We start from the raw sequence: 20,472 nt of genomic DNA on the forward strand, positions 1-20,472 counted from the left end.
TTACTTAATGTTGGGACTGAAGGGTGACTTTTATTATGTACAAAATTTGGTACCGCAGGACTTAGGAGGCTATATTAACTAAAAGTTGCCCTAAAATTCAACTTTCATACTAAAAACGGCTTTAAATATTTATTTTTAAATTTCGTTTAAATTCACAAAATATATTTTGACAGATGCTTTCGCGCCCAAAACGCTCTTTGAAAATTGTGTGACGTCACAGTTTACGGTTTGACACATAACTATATGCACACGTAGAAGATACGAACTGTCAACTGCCATTTGTCATTTGTTGTTTATCGCCTAACTGTCAACAGTGTCAATCCGAGAGTTGTGACGTCATCAGAATCTTCAATGGCGTTTCGAGTTTGGTCAAGTGACGTGTGCCAAAAGATATTTTAAATTCAATATTTACAAAAATATGGTCATTACAGGTCCCCTTAAAGTAGTTTAACATGTTCTTATAAATAAAATAAAATAAATTGGGATACAATTCTGCCCTAAGATTTGTAGATGGAAACAACCCTATTATTGATATTCTGCGCATAATACATAAGACATTGACTTAGTTTAGGTGTATAACAATCTGTGACAAGATTTTTCTCAAATGTTAACCTACCCACAAGTTGCAGGGTAAGTTTAATACGGCTTTTATATTCCAGTGGGTAACCAGAACATCCGTTTCTTACAACTAATTCCTTATAAGCTCCGATTTCTGGCCATCTTCAATCTTTGTCATTATAATAACCGTCATCAATTAGATTTGACTCCCACTTGAAAATGATGATCAGTAATAAAAAAGGTACCTCCGACTCCGACAAACAAAGGGCACTATCACAAAGATTATACGTACCAGCACTGAGAATAGTGCGCAATCAGCTCCGGTATATTATCGAATCGGTTATGCGAGGTCTCGAGGCCTATGCGGCCCCCTGAGGCCTGTATCAGGTAGTGTTCTATATATGGCCCCTTGTCCGCCGGCAACCGAACACTGATAGCCATCGTGTCGGGCTGACTCGACTGCCGAACCACAAAGTTCTGGAACATTACAATTAAAATGATAAGTAGGGTAAGCTATTGTTGACACTAATATTCTAACCTTAACTTATTCCAAAGCAGCGGTGGTTACTTTGCACCAAAAATAAGTGCCAATAACCGGAACTTTTCCATGCCGGTCGGGTCGTTGCCCCTACTTGTTGTAATGTTTTTAGGAGAAAATGGGAAGTACAAAGTAATTCGTATTTTTTTTTCGATAAAGTAGCGTGAGACTTTTTGCACGTGTTTTGAAGTGTTGTGTGTGTGCTTTTAAAGTAATAAAAAGCGGCCAAGTGCGAGTCGGACTCGCCCATGAAGGGTTCCGTACCATTTATGACGAATTAAAAAAACTACTTACTAGATCTGGTTCAAACCAATTTTCGTTGGAAGTTTGCATGGTAATGTATATCATATATTTTTTTTAGATTTTTCATTCCGTTATTTTAGAAGTTACAGGGGGGGGACACTTATTTTCACTTTGGAAGTGTCTCTCGCGCAAACTATTCAGTTTAGAAAAAAATGATATTAGAAACCTAAATATCATTTTTGAAGACCTATCCCTAGATACCCCACACGTATGGGTCTGAAGAAAAAAATTTTTTTTTTTTAAATTTTATGACGTATTAAAAAAAACTACTTTCTAGATCTCGTTCAAACCAATTTTCGGTGGAAGTTTGCATGGCAATGTATATCATATATTTTTTTTAGATTTTTCATTCTGTTATTTTAGAAGTTACGGGGGGGGGGGGGGCACACATTTTTCCACTTTGGAAGTGTCTCTCGCGCAAACTATTCAGTTTAGAAAAAAATGATATTAAAAACCTCAATATCATTTTTAAAGACCTATCCATAGATACCCCACACGTATGGGTTTGATGAAAAAAGATTTTTTGAGTTTCAGTTCTAAGTATAGGGAACCCCCAAAATTTATTGTTTTTTTTTTTCTATTTTTGTGTAAACATCTTAATGCGGTTCATAGAATACATCTACTTACCAAGTTTGAACAGTATAGCTCTTAAAGTTTCGGAAAAAAGTGGCTGTGACATAATCGGACAGACAGACGGACATGACGAATCTATAAGGGTTCCGTTTTTTGCCATTTGGCTACGGAACCCTAAAAAGGCGCGTTTTATTTTAAGTGATAAGTGCTATGTACCTGTACACCTATAATTATGCAATAAATGATATCTTATCTTATACAGATTGTTTCAGAAGTCAGTGGATCAAATGTGCAATTTAAATTTAGCGTTTTCTTTATCATTCTTCAAAATGTACGTAAATATATGTTAGCAATTTTTTTTTCCTAATTTGTTTTTGAAATTGTAAATGAAATAATTGAAAGAATGTAATGAAAATCAATTTTAATAGTGTTTCGCTTTACACATTAAACATCTGGTACAATTGTATAACCTTCGATTTATAGTAGGTATGTACGATACCATAAAAACAAAATTGGAATGTCAAAATTATATCTCACTTTTATATGTTATAATAATTATAATATACCGTACCTTTTCTTAGATGCAATTTCGAATAAAGGACGATTCTTAATCTGTAATCCATCCCTCTTACTTTTGCAGTACCTAAATAGAGCAGTGATTCCAGACAAGAGCCGGATAGGTATAACTCGAGCTAAATAACCAACGTCGCTTGCTTCATAGAGCTCAATGACCAATCACTAGCGATGTTAAAAGTAGGTAGGCAAGTTTATAATGAAACAAACATACCCCTTCCTCTTTCCCCTGTAGAAGATGGAATGCCCCAGCCCTCTGAATGCCAGGAAGGAACCAGACGGGATGTGTTCTAATCAGTCGCTCTAGGAGTCCGATGTCACATGGAGGCTGTTCCTCTGACCCTGAAGATGAATCCACTGACGAACAGTCGCCGCGGACACCTTCGCCATCTGATGACAGGCTCTCTCGGCTCTGTAAAGAAGTTGTTTATATTAAACGTTATTGCAAAGAACGAAGTAAAAGTAAAACAGGCAGATTTCATTCCTATAGTTATCTTGAAAACATTCGCGAATCTTTGCAAGGTTGTGTCTTCTAACCATATTTTAGTTATAAGTGATAACGTTGATTTTTTCAATACTAAAAAAACTTCGTTCTTACCGTGTTTAAAATGGCATGATAGATGGAATTTGGAGATTAATTATCAGGACAGCATACAGCAATTAATTTGAAACTTATGAACTAGCGCGGCGTTAGTTTTTCATTAACTGTATGACAGAAGTTTACTGCAACAACATACCTATTGAAAAGGTGTGCACATGGCTCAACTGTGAGGATATTATATTTCGCAGATAGTTTTAATAACCACTTCTGCTTCTTAGTTAATACAAATCACTACTATTTTTAAACTATACACATACACAATTTTTGTAGATATAAGTTATACATTTTACGCGACGCAATTTAATTATATTCCATCTTGATTACTACAAGCGCCTTTATAATTTAATATAAACGTTCTACAGAGAAAGAATAATAACCTAATATTCTTTAAGCTTTAACGGCCTCCTAATTAGGATGGCCCCTTGTTTTGTTTACGAAATATCATAGAAACAGTCCCTCCGTAATGATTGTACGGGGGAAATAAGCCCCGTAAACCCGGGCTCAACTCTCATTGAGGGATCGGCGTGTGTGTACAGCTTAAAATAAAGTGAATTTTATGAGGATATTGCGGTAAGTAAATTATATTGCCGGTTGTTTGTCTTCTACGCGTAAACGATGCTGCTATTAAGATAATGTGTTGCAAAATTATGCAGTTAACTGTGAATTTATAAATGCGGTACGATATATATGTTTAGGGATTTGCAGCCAAGCGATAAAAACTTTTAGTCAGTACCCAGGAATGTACATTTATATAAAGTTAATGTTTTTTGCAGCCAAATTAATGTGATGCGGTTATGTCTATACAAAATGGATTTGGTAAGTACCTATTATTTTCGCCCATGTCCCCGAATACCTTCGAAAACATTGTTTACTTTTTTATTTCAATCGCTATTAGTCGTCGCCGTTTCTTTTTGAACATCTACTTCACTGAACACGTTTTTTGTTAAACAAATAGAGGAATAAAATGCGTAGGTACCTTCAAATACTTAGACACAATTTCTAAAACGCCCCTTCAAACAGTGTACGCTTTGTTCACAGACTTGGAAATATTATTACCCTATTTTCTCCGAAAAGGTTCGCGGTACAAAGGCAGAAGGCACCCAATTTCATATGTGTCCCGCACATATATTTACTATTTTAGTTGCATATTTTGCCGTAAAGTCGTCTACCCTTTTCCGCCGGTCATTGCCCCCAGATAAGCCTGGAATATAACCAGAAATCATGATAGCGGCTTGAGATAAAATATAAAGAATACGCTCAGCAGCAGACCCCAATTTTCCACTTCTCATTTCAACATCCTCGGCTAGTAGAAATATTCGATTTAATTCCAATCTCCAATCCAATCCAATTTAAATAATGTTTATTAAACAGTCATTAATGTCATTACAACTAAACTATTAGACTAAATTACCAGTACCTATAAAAAAATGGATACTAGCTAAAAAGTTGCACGAATAGTTATGTATTTTTATATAATATACTATTCATATCAATTTGGGCAACTTTTCAAGGTTCGTTTACAGTTATATTACAGGAAAAATAAGAGAACAAGAATAAAAATCGAATTTAAACTGTCGTTAATTTAATTCACATTATCTAGGAAGTAGGAACTACGATCCTACGGGTAGCTACCAAAAACCCTTCGCCGCAGTAATGAAAGATCTAACATCAAAGTACCTTGTCGGAACCACAGATTCATTTTCACTTGGCTGTTAAGTCAAAACTACTTTGAAAGAGAAACCTTTGGTAAGCGTAAATTAGCTAGTGTACATTTCAAGCAACATAATTTGTACGGAAAAACTTCTTACTGCAGGTATAATTGCTAGAAAGTGTGCTGTTCTAAAATGGTTTTCTAAAGTCACCGTCTTAGTGTCTTGGCATCTTGAGTACTTACCTAAGGTAAGGTAGCTTTGGCCTAGTGGGTAGTGACTCTGCCTATGAAGCCGGTGGTCCTGGGATCGAATCCCGGTAAGGCCATTTGTGTGATGAACTCAGATGTTTGTTTCTAAGTCAGTTTCTAAGTAAAGGGTGTTTTCTATGTATTTATCTATACAAGTATGTATCAATATATCGTCGCCTAGTACCCATAGTACAAACTTTGTTTAGTTTGGGGTTAGGTTGATCTGTATAAGATGTCCCATAATATTTATTTATTTAAGGGATAGGATAATATGTAAGCCATGTTGTTGAGGCACGACCCAAGACCTCGCGCCAGAATACTATCATCAGATCCTGACATGATAAGCATAGAGCCAACTAAAAAAACCCAGACAAGTGCAAGTCGGACTCGCCGACCAAGGGTTCCGTACTTTTTAGTATTTTTTGTTATAGCGACAACAGAAATACATCATCTGTGAAAATTTCAACTGTCTAACTATCACGGTTCATAAGATACAGCCTGGTGACAGACGGACGGACAGCGGAGTCTTAGTAATAGGGTCCCGTTTTACCCTTTGGGTACGGAACCATAAAAACCTTCCAGAAATTCGGAAACATATATGCTTGAATAAAAGGTTCATTGTTAACAACAGCTGTTACAACTATTTGCGTTAAGCATTCAATAGCAATTTACCTTCACTTCCAAAATGGCGAATCTGCTTCTTAATCGAAATTTAATTTCTAGTTTATTGCTGATGACCAAAAGTTTAAACTCCATTTTCGCTATGAATCACTTTGAATGTAGCATATAAAAAGGTTTAAACCAATCTTCGATAAAATTTTGGAGAATATAGACGTTTAATTACCTGGTTTGGTAGTAATGGGGCAGTTTCTGTTGGACAAAGTTGATCTCGATGATGTATTGGGCAAATTTAGTGTGTGCGACCGTTACCATGCGGTTTCTTGTATCTTTTTGATTTTGGGACTATCTTGGAACGTCATGTGGTATTTGAATTTCATTTTTGTAACTGAAAAAGTTGGATACCGGTGAGTGTGATTTATGCGCAATTTTAAACAGACTTAAAAATGATAACTTTTTAACCGTATGTCTAAAAAATTACAGGAAAAAAAACATGTAAGATGACGTAGGTATTTAATAGATTGGTTGGTGATGAGGAGAATGTTACTCTGAAAAACTATATATTCTAGCGTAGTTTGGTCTAAAATGTCGTTATAATTGCGGTGTAGTATAATAGATATATATTGTTAACAATCAGATACTTATCTCGGTTCTGTTATGTTTTTAAAAGACAATTTCCATTGTGGCATTGTACCATATTCTAGATGCGCTGATCAGCTGCTACCCAATAACACAAGTGAGAGTACCACCATGTGGTGCGCTAATCCAGCGGCTTGTTCCGAGTGGGTCTATGATAATTCAGATAGCTTTGTGGCCGAGGTAACCAATCTCATTTAATATACATTTAGCGCTTGTATGTATGATTCAATCAATCCCCGTTTATTTATTTAGTTTCAACTCGCATGTCAAGAATGGAAAAGAACTTTAATTGGAGGAGTGCAAGCTTTTGGACATATGCTGGGTTCTTTCATAATCGGATCGTTATCTGACAGGTAATTTAAAATTAATTAGATATTATGGGTAACCTTCATGGTTATTTGTGTCATTTTGGTATTGTTAAGGTACGTTATTTTATGAGTGCATACCCATTTTTTCCAGGTTCGGAAGGAAAACTTTAGTCGTCATAACAGGAGTGACGGGCGCGGTACTAGGACTGGCAAAGAGCTTCTCTACCTCTTACTGGCTCTACGTCGCACTGGAATTTTTGGAAGCTGGATTTGGTGACGTAATGTTACCTATATTGACACTAGGTGGTTAAAAAATATATATAAATAAAGGTTGCCTAAAAAAAATAAAGGGACCAGGATGAAAATTAGCGCTGGATACATACATGTATACCATATATCTAGCACAGGCTGAGACTGGTACCCATTGCCTATAACAATGTGAATTATTCTCTCCATACTATGGATTTTTATTAATTAAATTATAGATTAAGGAATGTTATTAAGATTTCTAGTTTGTGGATTTTTTTTTACCTGATCTTATCTTATCTTAAGAAAGTGTTATGTAACCAACTCTAAAAAGTAATAGGCCAAAACCAAAAAGTTAAATAAACAGACAAATAGCACTTTCTGAGAATACGATCTATAATTACAATAATTTGTTACAGCGGTAGAAATGGTGGCAACCAAGTCTCGCGTCACATACACTACACTATGCAATGTAGGCTTTAGTGGAGGAATACTGGTTGTTTTGATTGCCTGGCTTGTTCCTTATTGGCGAAACTTTCAGAGAGTGCTGTACGCGCCGGGATTACTGTTCATAGTCTTCATTTATATCATAGATGAGAGTCCTAGGTGGCTCCTGTCTAAGGGAAAAAAGGAAGAAGCTGTGCATATTATACGCAAGGCTGCTAATCAAAATAAATTATACATTGAAGAGAATCTATTAAACATGATTTCCTGTGAAAAGAATGAAGGGTTGAGCTTTTTCACAGTATTGGGAAACACGTTCAAATCAAAATCTCTATTGAAACGATTTATCGTTTGCAGTGTTTGTTTGATCGCATGCTGTTTCGTGAGTCATGGATTGATAATAAACTCAGTGTCATTGTCAGGAAGCAAATACACAAATGTTGCACTGTCGTTTGGCTTGAAACTCCCGAGCAGTATTTTGTCAGGGTATATCATGGCTAAGTTTAATCGGAAAAATCCTTTAATATTATTCTTCATGGCTTGCGCTACCCTTTGTATTGGACAACCATTTATCCCAGATAGTAAGTAATAATTAGAACACATCTTATTTCGCACATTATCCTTACTTTTTATTAGGTTCTTTTAGACTAACATTAAGTTTATTTTCTCAGATCTTCAATGGCTCCTTATTTTGATATACATGGCGGGCAAAATGACAGCCACAATGTGCTTAACTATAACCCAGATTTATACTTGCGAGCTGTTTCCTACGCAAACAAGGAGTTCCATGCATGCACTGTGTGTGGCTATAGGCAAAATTGGCTCTATAACGGCTACGCAAACTCCTTTGATGGTAAATATTACATAGTGGGTATAACCAGTCCGGATCCTTATTTTTTTTACTTGAAACAGCTACAAATTGTTTAATAACTATTCTTGTAAATTTAACATTATTTTACACACCAAGCGCAAATAGTAATATTTTATAAATATATTTCAAGCAATATTAGCGGCATTTGCAGACATGGTTTACATCTAAAAACTACTTTGATATTCGAAGAGTAACAATCGTCATTGCTTTTTAAGCTTTAATGATAATGATTCTCGTTATACCGTTCTTGCGAACTAATTAATGATTTCGTCTGGTAAATCTGTAATGTTTCCGGTTTCCAGATGGCGTATTGGTCTGGACTACCAACAGCGATGTTTGGTGCTGTAGCGCTGGTGGCCGGACTCGCCACGTTGCTCCTGCCGGACACGGGGAACCAGAACCTTCCGGATACGGTCTGCGAGGCCGAGGCTTTAGAATACTCCGACACAATTAAGAATTAATTGTAGAACACTTTCATATTAAACAGTTATAAAAAAATATATAAAGCGTTTTTGGTGTTAATTACTTAAGCGTTGAACAAGGAAGGGCAGTCATCATCATCATCATCATCTTTCTAGCATTGTCCCAACCTCTTGCCACGGCTCACTAGGCAGTACAGAAAATGCTACACTAATTTCATACGTTAAATAAGTTTAGAATAATATGGTTCATGAGAAATTTTCTTGAGCAACAGCTGTTACAATATATCTCGGTATCCTTGATTAAGTAAGCGCAAAGAGAAATATCTCATAAAGATGAGCTATCGATGTAGTTTAAAATTTTGAAGTATGGTCATCATTCACAACTGTTTGCTTTGCAACAACCCCGTCGCTCACTTAACAAATGTGTCCAAAAAAGTGTCTCTTGTAACCAATGTCTTCATGATTTTTAAGTAACAAGCTACATGGTTAAAAATATTTATATATGTTTAAAGACACAAGCAATTGTTGTGCAACTATATCGATAGACATTAATGAATAACAGATCGGAACTCAATACGAAATTCTGACTCCAGCCGTCGATAAATTAATATTTAGTTCCATGCAGCCACCGGCCGGCTATTGTACCAATAATTAATATTTCAAACCGAACTGAATAAACCAGCGCTGCCGAACACACTTCGTAAGATCGTAAGCCGATTAAGTCAGCAGTCTGCATCGGACAAGCCTCTTAGGAACTCCAATTACGTTTATAAATCGTTGCATATTTCAGAAAATATTTAAGTTTAGTAAGTTAAATATTAACGAGTGAATAAAAATTTACACAATTAATATTTTATAGGTAGGTAAATAATAACCAAGTACGTTTTACATCGAAACATTCGTGCTGACAATTCCCCCTTAATTTATTTAACCGCTAACTGCGTTCGTTAAATTGAAACAAATGACACGATGATAATTAATCCGAAGCAATTTGGGGCTTTTAACACGACAATAATTCTGCGGAAACGCGACAATCTAGACGATGAAATTAATTTCACAATCGGTTACAATAACAAACGTGGCAATGGCACCATGAATCATGCGGCACAAAGGCCCGCGCGGCAGCCAAGGTGTTAAATTTAAGGCCACAATAGTCCAGAATCGCGTTCGGGACGCTAGCGACACCTCAAATATGTGCTTTGAGATTTATGTGCCAAGTTAGATTGCAATTAGTTTTCTTCGGCGAAAGCGGTCGTTAAGGGAATGTACTGACATGTTATAAGTTGGATTTACAGGAGTTTGGGAAACAGCGAAATTGTTATGAAAGTATGCCGAATGTGAACAGTTGGGTTGCTTTAATCGACCTTAGACGACAATCATGCATCACCAGATAGGGGCACATAATAACTTAAAATTAACTTGTCGGATTCATGAGTCATTCATGATTTTTTTTTTCAGCTGTACCAAATGGAGCTAAATTTTTGACTGAAATATAATATGTAATACAATATATGAACAGCCTTAAATATGCTTATATCACCCATGGCATACTTTCAGCTTGCATCAAAGTTGAAAATCTAAAATCGAATCCTATGTAATTACAACCCAAAATAATTCAATTTCAAGATACATTTAATTCTCAAGATAAATTCAAACCTATGTAAACGCCACCAAACTTCAAAACAAGACGTACTTATGAAAAATTCAAACGAGAACAAATTTTCATCAACAAGGTGCATAATCTCAAAACCCTCCGTAATCTCTTAAGAGACATCTGCGTCTTGGCCGAGACTCATAAAAGTATACAGCAGTTGACGTTTAGTGTCGCCAGGCCCGTTTACGCGAGTTGCCAACTAAGTGCCAAGTGCGAGCACGTGCTCCCAGTTCCGGAATGGGTGTGATGTTTTAGCCGGTGGCTGCGCCACCTGTGCCTTCGACGATGGGGAGGTTATTGGGTTATATCGTCAGTCTATGAGACTGCAACAGCCGAAGTGAAGTGTATAGTAGAATTTCTGGAATAAATGGGAGAGTAAAGGCGTGTTGCACTAAAACTTCTGCCAACTTAAGCATAGTTCGTTAAAAAGTTATACGCTTACATAATTTATCGGCTTGCAACAAATTTTAATATAAAATAAAATAACAGGACGTAATCGCTTATCGTCATAGTGCAAGCCGCCCTAAAAGTATATACATATTCTTGTCTGTGACGGTTTTTGATTCATGTCAAATTTACTACCTTCGTATAATTTTTGAGGGTCACAGTGAAGGTTGGAAGAAAATTGAATTTAAAAGTAAATTTAAAATGTACAAAACGCAACGCCAACAAATTTGGAAACTTTAAAAACCGTGTTCGAAACTGCAAGTTCAAAAACCTTATTCAATATTCCAAAAGAACTTTCCCCAACTTGGAACTTTTAACGAGCGTCCGAGCAACAGTAAAAAAACTTAACTCAAAATATACAGCGAGTTGAAACGGGCACCGAATAAAACCGTTATTACTTGGCAAACAAACTTACTCGGCGACCCTTTAGTTTTCTTCAAGTTCAATCAAAGAGAGCAAACAGTGTTTGTGGTCCTGGGCTGGGATGCGAGGGGTGCACGAGGCGCTGCATGACTCACGCGGGGTTAAAAATCAATAAGTCGGCCGGCTCGACCGGGCTGCGAATTATCCAATTGACACTTAGCTTCCTATTGCTAAACTATTTATTTATTCCTTGTGAATGGTAGTTTTATTTGATGTTGCCCTAGTTTTAAATTTGTCAAAAAAAGGAATGATTTCAAATTTTGTGTACTTAAGTAGCTAATTGGACAGTACCCCTAGTGTAACTAAATTCGATTTTGAAACGTGACGTACGCGTTTGCGTTTAGTCTCATTTTGTATTGGATTTAGAAAGAGCGCGCCAAGCGGGACGTTTTGGAAACTCAAAATCCTATACAAAATGAGACTTAACGCAAACGCGTTCGTCACGTTTCAAAATCGAATTTAGTTACACTAGGGGTACTGATAACCACTAGTTTACAGATAACTACTTATTTGATTTCGATGATGAAAAATAGTTTTTAATACAGTTGCTCAAAAAGTGCTACTTTATCGTAGCTATTTAGCGTGCGGAAAGTTGGTTTTGGCGAACTAGTGCTTTTCGCTTTTAAATTCTTTTATTATTTATACTGGTTCCAATTCGTTACTACTTATTGATAAGTGTTAATGTTAGTTTCCTTTAAAAGTCGTAATGAACATAAAAACCTTCTGTAAATGTAAGAATAATAAAAATAAACATATTTAATATTTTTATTACTTACCTCTTCATCATTATAACACGTTTATTTTTTAATATTGAATATTAAAAACCGTTCTTAATAAGTTGTCTGAATGGAACGGAATAGCTGCCGAAACGCCTGTCAAAGAAGAGGCGTTCTTTCTTACTGCAAGCTGGTTTTAAGTTTCCAAATACTTAATCACAATATACACAAATAATCGTAAATAACGATACTTAGGTAATAATAGTAGAAAGTTTTATATTTACAATTGTTTCTGTCTTAGAGAACATGCATAAAAAATGACCTGTTATTTTTCTTATTTTTTCGCAACTGTATTAAAAAACGTCGTTCGATACACGTGCGAAAATGTCATGTAATGAGATACTTTCTGCCCTAGCCTCGAAATGTACTATTTTCTACTCGTCGGCTGTAATGGTTGAATTAAGATTTCGTATACCAAACTATAATTACGTACTTTTCATGTGTGGGCTCCCAACTTAACTATAATATTCACATCGAAACGCTGTAGTCAAGTATTAAAAAAATCTGGTTGCACTCCGGGAATGCCGGCAGAAGTGAAAACTTGAATATGAACGTTGTGCATTTTTGATATTTTGGAGTAATTGAGTAGCAGTTTTATAAAAAGAGATAAAATTTGATTGTGGTAGATATTTTGTAATGCGAATTTTAGTGTTAATATATTACATATACAGAGTAATTCATGAGACGTGAGCAGGACTAATAGTAAATTTTAATGAAACGTTCACCATCATATTAAGTAAAATAATCACGCTTCTTTTCTGTTATTTAACTTTTTGGCAAGGAAAAATTTGAGTATCTACAATCATGGACACCCAACAACACAAAGATACAATACAACACAATTAACAAAGATTAAACCTCTTTAATCGTTATGACAGAACTTTAATTATGAAGAAAATAAAATGACACACAACACACTTGAATGAGATACGATTTTTCAAAAGTAACCAGGCTTCGATGACTTTCAATTTGCATGTCACCATGATGTCACGTGTTCGTCTTACGAATTTTCAAACTCACGGTCACGTGACCTGACGCGAGTTTAACATTTTTTCCCCATCATAAAAAGTGCACAGCGCCGCTAAAGAAGTTTTCACTTCAATTACCAATCACGTGCCTCCCCGCTTCCATAGAAAAAACTAAACGGGCGCCGGGCTGGAAGAACAATCGCTCGTTTATGTCTTTTGTACTACTTTTTTGTCTACTGAGATACTTAATAATTTGCATTAATTATTTACGTTTTATAGTAATTAAAGTATTATTTTAGATGACTCGTAGAAAAAATATTGTACGCAATAATGATATAATTATTATAATCAAGCTTATCGATCTTGTGCCTTACTTAGGCACTCGATTGAAAATGGCTCTCTATTATTATCACGATAGTACAAAATACTTTTGCGTGGCAGCAGATTATATTTCACTTGGTCAGTGCAATCTTATAAAAAAGTTTAGGCATATAAAGGTTTTTGTAGTATACCTACCTATGTATCTACATTACATTACATCTTACATTCTGTATCTATACACACGTCTCTTATCTTATGTTATGTGAAATTAAAAATAAAAGTACAAATATTTACGTATACATAGTACATACTCGGTCTGGGTTGTTAAGCTTAAGAAAACGTCACATAATCTTAACAACTTAGAATATATGATTATTTCCAATCTTCGTAATCCAAACTACCTACTAGTAGTAATCAAAGTATTTTTTTTTAATTAAAAAAGTATTTTCCAATAAATGAAGACGTATTTTAAAACGTCCAGATTAAGTTAGTGACCTGAAACATAAATAATATGAACCTCTATTCCCCCACATTTTATTCGTTTTGGAAAAGGCACCCGGTGCATGCTTAGTGGTGCATTATAATAATGAGAGCCGGAAACTGGGCTGGGGTGAGACCGGCTGGTAGTGATCGTGGGGTGCCAACTTAGTCTTATACGTTACGTCTGTAATATTGCATGCATATGTATTGCTTATCAAAAAATCGTATTTTTTAGTACGCACTGTGCACCTTTCCATAAACGTATGGAAAACCCGCGTAATCTGTATACCTACGGAGGTTTGTTTCAGTACCTACTCAATAAAACTTTTTAAATATTATATATAAAAACCGTCTTACATTCTGTATACGTAACACGATTGTCTCTAGAAAGTGTTAGATGTCAGGATTATTCCCACTAGTTACCACCAAGTTGTTACCAGTGGTAATTACTGGGATTTTTTTCCCACCTTTTACCACCAATTTATTTTCCCAATAGTTACCACAGGTAAAAGGTGGGTATTTTTTTCCAGTAGTTACCACCAAAATTTTGTTAGAGTTCAATACTAATAAAAATAGTAGACACAGTAAGTATAAATAAAGAGTGCTTTAATAAATAGTTATAAGTCGATTACTGTTTCAGTAAACTGCCTTAAAAGTGATCAAAAATAGTCGATCTTTGACTGATTTGTTTGTTTGACGCAATTTTTTTTCCATTACGCCCATGGGCATATTGAGCATAATGTTTTTTTCAAGTAGGTGAGTTTTTTAATCTTAAAACACTGACGTTTATACATTTTTTATAAATTAAATATTTAATTTGGTTAATTTAATAGCCGTTAAAAATATTTTTACATAATTTTCAATCGTCGCTGAATGCCGGATAGGTATATGCATTCGATGCCCAACCTGTCAAAAATGACAATATGGCGGACGAATGTTTGTAATATCATCGTATTTAAGAATTATTTCGCTTAAAATTTAGTTTGTTCCTCACAAGTGTGATGAAAAACATTGTGTGTGCCACGGGCGGTACAAGAATTACGAACTCGTGTTTATTATGCCCTCGCCTTAATACACAACTTACTGTTTCTTATATCTTCAGCTAATAAGGCATTACAACACTTCGACCAAGTTTTACTCCTAATCCCTATAAAAGTTAATTTATCGGGCTGTCCCCAGCACTTATCCTCCCTACACGCCCATCGGGGGACATAATCGCTTCCGATTAAAAAAGGACACTGGCCCTGGTTTAATTTGCACCCAACTGTACTGAAAGCAATCGATTACGAGACAATAGGTGCATCCACTCTGCAGTCATTTCAGATTTCACGTTTCGAGCATTGAATTGTGCGTCAAATTTATGCGATAGAAATGTCACCCTTTGTGAAATTTAATCGGAGCATAAAATGCAGACTGGCGTTAGAGGCGATGTAGTGTGGGTACAGGTTTACTGAATAAAAAAAAGTATAAGCAATTAATAATACGTACTGTTGGAACACTGACATTACATTTAAATTTGGTTATGTAGTCAATAGGTGCAAGCTTGCTCGTAGAACTATATCTCAATAAAACTTAGTAGTGCCATCTGGTGAGTAAAACTTTATTCTCTAACAAAATAAACATAAATAGTTAATGCGGAGTAATTTACAGTTCACTTTTTAGGGTTTCGTACCCAACGACCCAACACATACTATAGCTATAGCAACACATACTAAAAACAGAAAAAGATAAATATTTAAGGGGGGCTCCCATTTTTTTTTTGCCGGTTTTATAAACAATGGTACGGAACCCTTCGTGCGCGAGTCGGACTCGCACTTGGCCGGTTTTTATAGTACATTTAAATACACAACATAATACATATAAAACTTAAAATCTAAATCTAAAAATAAATAAAACTGATCTTAAAATAAATAATTAAAAACTATCCCCCTGCGGCATGGTGCCGTAGATGCTGGCAGCATTTCCCCGTTGTATCGCAATACTTATTCTCTGTGCGAGGAAGCTGCCAGCTTTACGATCACCGGTAGCGTCTGCTATTTTTGTTTGATAATTCCTTGAATAGTGTAGATGCATTCGGCCCCCTCGGCAGTTGTGCCGTGGAGATGAGACGGGGCTAGGGTGTCTACACATGTGGTGTCCCACACCGGCACCCGTCCCATCTTCCACGGAATTAGTGACATTCCGTCCGGTCTCTTACCATCGTCTCTTACAATACCAGCTGGCTCATTTAAATTACATGTACATTTAAAATAACTCAATGAATATGCAGTAATTGCAAATTCATAAACTCGTTTATGTTCCAAAGTTCATTTGCAAGCAAACTTAAATCATTAAATACAGCGCTTTCCGATTAACTGGCAATTGAAAATTCGTTTGTTAAATGAGAAATGCTTTTTCCTGGGTACGAACAATTATTAAATTGACGATTTGTTTATTAAAATAATGACCCTCATTTTATTCAATTTTTAAAAAATAACATTAAAAACGGGGTCGTGGGGTTGTTATTTTATGCGTTTTCTTTCAGAGTAGATATTTACTAATTAAAAATATGTATACATCAAAAAGCTGTTGTACAGTCGCCATCAGATATATAGGAGCGGCCGAGGTGGTCAAAAATATCCGAACACGTACCTTACGCCTTGACAATAGACGCGTGTTCAGATATATGTGGGCACCTTAGTCGCTCCGATATATCTGATGGCTTACTCATACTGGAGTATGTACTTCTTTAGGAGTATGTAAAATAATAACCAAATTGGCTTAAAATAGGTAATGATGGTCGGACACTTTTCTTTCTTCCTTCCTAGCGTTATCCCGGCATATTGCCGCGGCTCAAGGGAGCCTGGGGTCCGCTTTGACAACTAATCCCAAGATTTGGCGTAGGCACTAGTTTTTACGAAAGCGACTGCCATCTTACCTTCCAACCCAGAGGGTACTAGACCTTGTTGGGATTAATCCGGTTTCCTCACGATGTTTTCCTTCACCGAATAGTGACTGGTAAATATCAAATAACATTTCGTACATAAGTTCCGAAAAACTCATTGGTACGAGCCGGGGTTTGAACCCGCGACCTCCGGATTGCAAGTCGCACGCTCTTATCGCTAGGCCACCAGCGCTTTTTTTTTTTTTTAATGATGTTCGGACACTAACGTGAATTATTATTTTATACAATCATGATATATTAGAGAACTTTTTAGTCGAATACCGTGTTTAGCCAACGAAGCTTGCTGAGTTGTGGCTATAAGTAAAAGATAAAGATAAAATACATTTATTCGTGACAGTCACAAACATGTACGAACATGTACATGCAACAAAAACAGAAGAACAGAGCATTAAGTGCGCATCACGAAATGGACCCAACTCAGCATAATGCTATGAAACCAGCGCTGGTCTTCCGTAGGACCCATTCGGTGATGCCACGACAGATAACATAAAAAATACAAGAAAAAGAATGAATGCTACAGAGATTACACAAAAACAGATGAAGACAACAAACACAAAAATAACTTCGCATTTTAAATATATATTTTTTTATTTACAATGAACGCGACCATATCATCTGTCACCGTTTGCCTATGGTTTGCCTGTTGCAACTAGCGCCAGCGGCAACTTGTGTAACTAAAACTGAACCAAGTAAAGCAATTTGTTGTTGAACTTATTGATATGGTCGCGTCATGGAAAAAAAAACGTAACTAAAGTCAGACCAAGATAAGTTGGCAGCGATTTTGACAGCCTAGACAGTGCAGGTGTTATCTTAAACGTCAAACTTCTATGAAATTATGACGTTTACTTAACACTTCTACAGGCTAGGCTATCAAAATCGCTGCCAACTTATCTTGGTCTGACTCTATTTTATGAAGGACACGCAATATTAAGGATATAATTAGCTCAAGTTTTCATTACCGAACCTCGTGTGCCAGTAATAGCGGGAATGTTTCAGCCACTTGTCAAAGTAAGGTACGAGATTGAAAAGCTTGATTATATCAGTATTATATACAATACTTTTTCTACGAATCATCAAATATACTTTTTTTTTACCATAAAACCTACATAAATGATGAAAATTGGTAATTAAAACAGTCGACAAAAAATGTAGTACAAAAGACATAAACGCGCGACCATCCGTTTAGTCTTTTCTATGGGAGTGCGACGGCACCTGATTGGGATTTTTTTTTTATAGTTCAGTACAGCGTATCGAAATGAATATTATAGTTGAGTTCGGAGCCCATACATGAAAAGTACTTAATTATAGTTTGGTATTCTTAATTCGACCATTATAGTCAACGAGTAGAAAAAAAAAGTTAACGTAGGTTCAAAGTTGATGATGTAGGTTCAAAGTCATGCTTAATAATAATAATAAAATCTCTTTATATTGAAGAACAGGCTTCATAGTTGTTAGAAACAAGTGAAAACAAAACTAAAGGTTAGTATTAAATTAGGTTTTAACATTATTTTCTTAACTATTCACGTAACTATATTATTTTCAATAAGGGCTAGTAGCTACCCCCTTTAATTTGCCCAATCCAATGAGCGAAAATTGGGCAATTATATTTGCCAGCAATTACATTCAGAATACTGTTGGGTCTGCTTCTAACTCGACCTTGTAGATATACTATTTTCTTGTGCATGATTGCCGGAAAACCGTCTATTCTAATTATGCCGTTCCGAAACATAACAAAAACATATTGATGTCTCGTGTCTACCTACGATATTATTACGTGTATGAATTTAAATAATAATGTCCTAGTAGTAGGCTACAGTACAGAACATACGCTTCGGGATCGGGTCTAGTAAAACACAAAATTTAAGAATGTTTGAAATGGGACATATCAAGTCACCGGATCCGTATCCGGTCTATAAAGAAGAAAATTGCCTGTTTAGCATACGTTATGGTGACTTTTCACTCATACAAAAGACATAACAACCCCATTATTACCACTAAAGGGTGTCCGTAAAAACGTTAGCCATTCGCACATGTCATTTACGGTCAGGACGCAGTTAACTTGGGCCCAAGCATCCTAATTTGAGGGTTAATTGTCGGCCCCACGGGCTGCTAAGTGTAGTGTAATGAATATTATGCTTTTAGAACATCCCTTTAACTTTTCGGACCGCAGCGCGGTCGCCAAAATGGCAGCTATGAATTTAGTGATCAATAATGTTGGCACAACCGGAGTGTAGGCGGTTTGTGGTCGTTCCTCAAATATGCTTCTAAATGAAGTTTTTGTTCACTCTAAAAGATTTAATTACACCTTAGTAGTAAAGCTACAATTATCATAATTTTTTATTTATTTTTTATTTTATTTTAGTATATGGAAAACCAACAGCGCTATATATATCTAGAACTTCCAATAGAATTACAGAGCCAATTACAGGTTCTCACTTATAATTTTATACTTTTGATTTATTTATAGTCAGACAAGACCATTCGTGTAAGCGTCTCTAAGATAATTAAGTATCTTGAGCTAGAAATCCATCAAAACAGCTATAAGTTAGAGATGCTTGAGCAATTTATTAGCGTAGGTTACGCTTAACGTCGAGTTCGTGAAATAAGATTAGCATCTACAGAGTACTAGGGACGTTTAGAGAGGTATATCTGTATGTGAAATTGCGTACCAGTACATAATTAACTCTGTATTCTCAAATAATCAACGATAACGATCATCGTTATGTAATAAACAATGTGAGAGCTTCAGTGATTAATCTGAGTAAAACTAACGTTTTAATTTTAAAGAGGATTATTTCCTCGAAGTTCAACCGATAAACTAACAAAACAATTCAAAACTTTCACCATATTCCAAATACTTACAGGCGGTATCGTAAACAATTGTCGCCGCTCACTCCATTTACTCCCAAGTTCTCGAGGGTGAGAAGAGTTCGGAAGGGTTTCAAGTATACAAAGCAACACTTGCAATTGAATGAGAAGTGTTGCGGCTCAAGGATTCTCCTGTCACAGACTGAACAAAGTGCAGCCGTGTTTTTACGCAAATATTGCGGCAAAACAATGCAATTTTAAAGCAAAACGTGAAAAACAAATTTAGCGACGCTAAAGCATTTCATTATGTTGCTGTTCTACGTTCTGAGTTATATCAATTGTTGTCCAAAGTTATTGAAAACTTTTATAGCTACCGAAAACTAAATATGTAAGCCAAGACTCCGTACTAAATCACCTTCTTCTTACATCGCTTTCGGCTTGTAGTTATAGCACGTAAATATGAATATAACTTTGAAGAATTCTGCGCACATTTAAAGATGACTCAACAAAATAAAAGCACTGGCTTTTAGCGAAAATAGCATGATTGTGCCGCAAATGTGATTTCAAAAAACGTATTGGAAGATGTAACGCGTATATAACATTATTCCCATGCTATTCAGCTTAATGGAAGCAAAATAGAAGGAGCGTTTCCATCTGACTCGTATTCAAAAACACCCTTTTCATCGTTTGCCAAATAAACGACCAAATCTAATTTAAGCCCGATACAATATTCTTGCGGATCCTGGGTTCGTATTCAGAAACGAAAATTCAACAACAAATTCATAACAAATAAATATCAGTGCGTCGCACTTTCACATAATTATGTGCTTGTGTTGTTGAGCGTCGATTTTCGATGTAATTTTGGTACCTATACCTATGTCAAACAAACTTTCGGGAATGAGATTGCTGTATTCGGCTTCACTAATGCAAATAGCGGAACGATAGGCACAACGAAAATAACTCTCAGAAAAGTTTACGAAACTAAAAACTGAACAAGATTGGAGAGCGATGCGGTTCATTCGGCTAGATCAGATAATAAAGTTCCAAGTCCGCGATT

The 20,472-nt window shown here is 35.9% G+C and overlaps 2 protein-coding genes across 8 annotated transcripts in view; one reads left to right on the top strand and one right to left on the bottom strand.

Moving 5' to 3' along the window:
• Positions 1-20,472, bottom strand: part of LOC133525931 (protein sprint) — a 474,626-nt gene that overhangs the window by 25,468 nt on the left and 428,686 nt on the right. For all 7 annotated transcript variants that reach the window (XM_061862362.1, XM_061862358.1, XM_061862359.1 and 4 more), the window contains 2 exons: positions 2,760-2,957; positions 851-1,035 (listed from right to left, as the gene is read on the bottom strand). In XM_061862362.1, the coding sequence (XP_061718346.1) occupies positions 851-1,035; positions 2,760-2,957 (383 nt within the window). The remainder of the gene's footprint in view (positions 1-850; positions 1,036-2,759; positions 2,958-20,472) is intronic.
• LOC133525934 (solute carrier family 22 member 1-like) lies at positions 6,052-9,293 on the top strand. The gene is made up of 6 exons (XM_061862364.1): positions 6,052-6,483; positions 6,556-6,656; positions 6,763-6,914; positions 7,277-7,882; positions 7,973-8,154; positions 8,475-9,293. Exons 1-6 carry the CDS (start codon positions 6,322-6,324, stop codon positions 8,631-8,633), a joined length of 1,362 nt encoding a protein of 453 aa, XP_061718348.1. The 5' UTR covers positions 6,052-6,321; the 3' UTR covers positions 8,634-9,293.

The sequence above is a fragment of the Cydia pomonella genome, chromosome 15, assembly GCF_033807575.1.
Source record: "Cydia pomonella isolate Wapato2018A chromosome 15, ilCydPomo1, whole genome shotgun sequence".
Lineage (NCBI taxonomy): Eukaryota > Metazoa > Arthropoda > Insecta > Lepidoptera > Tortricidae > Cydia > Cydia pomonella.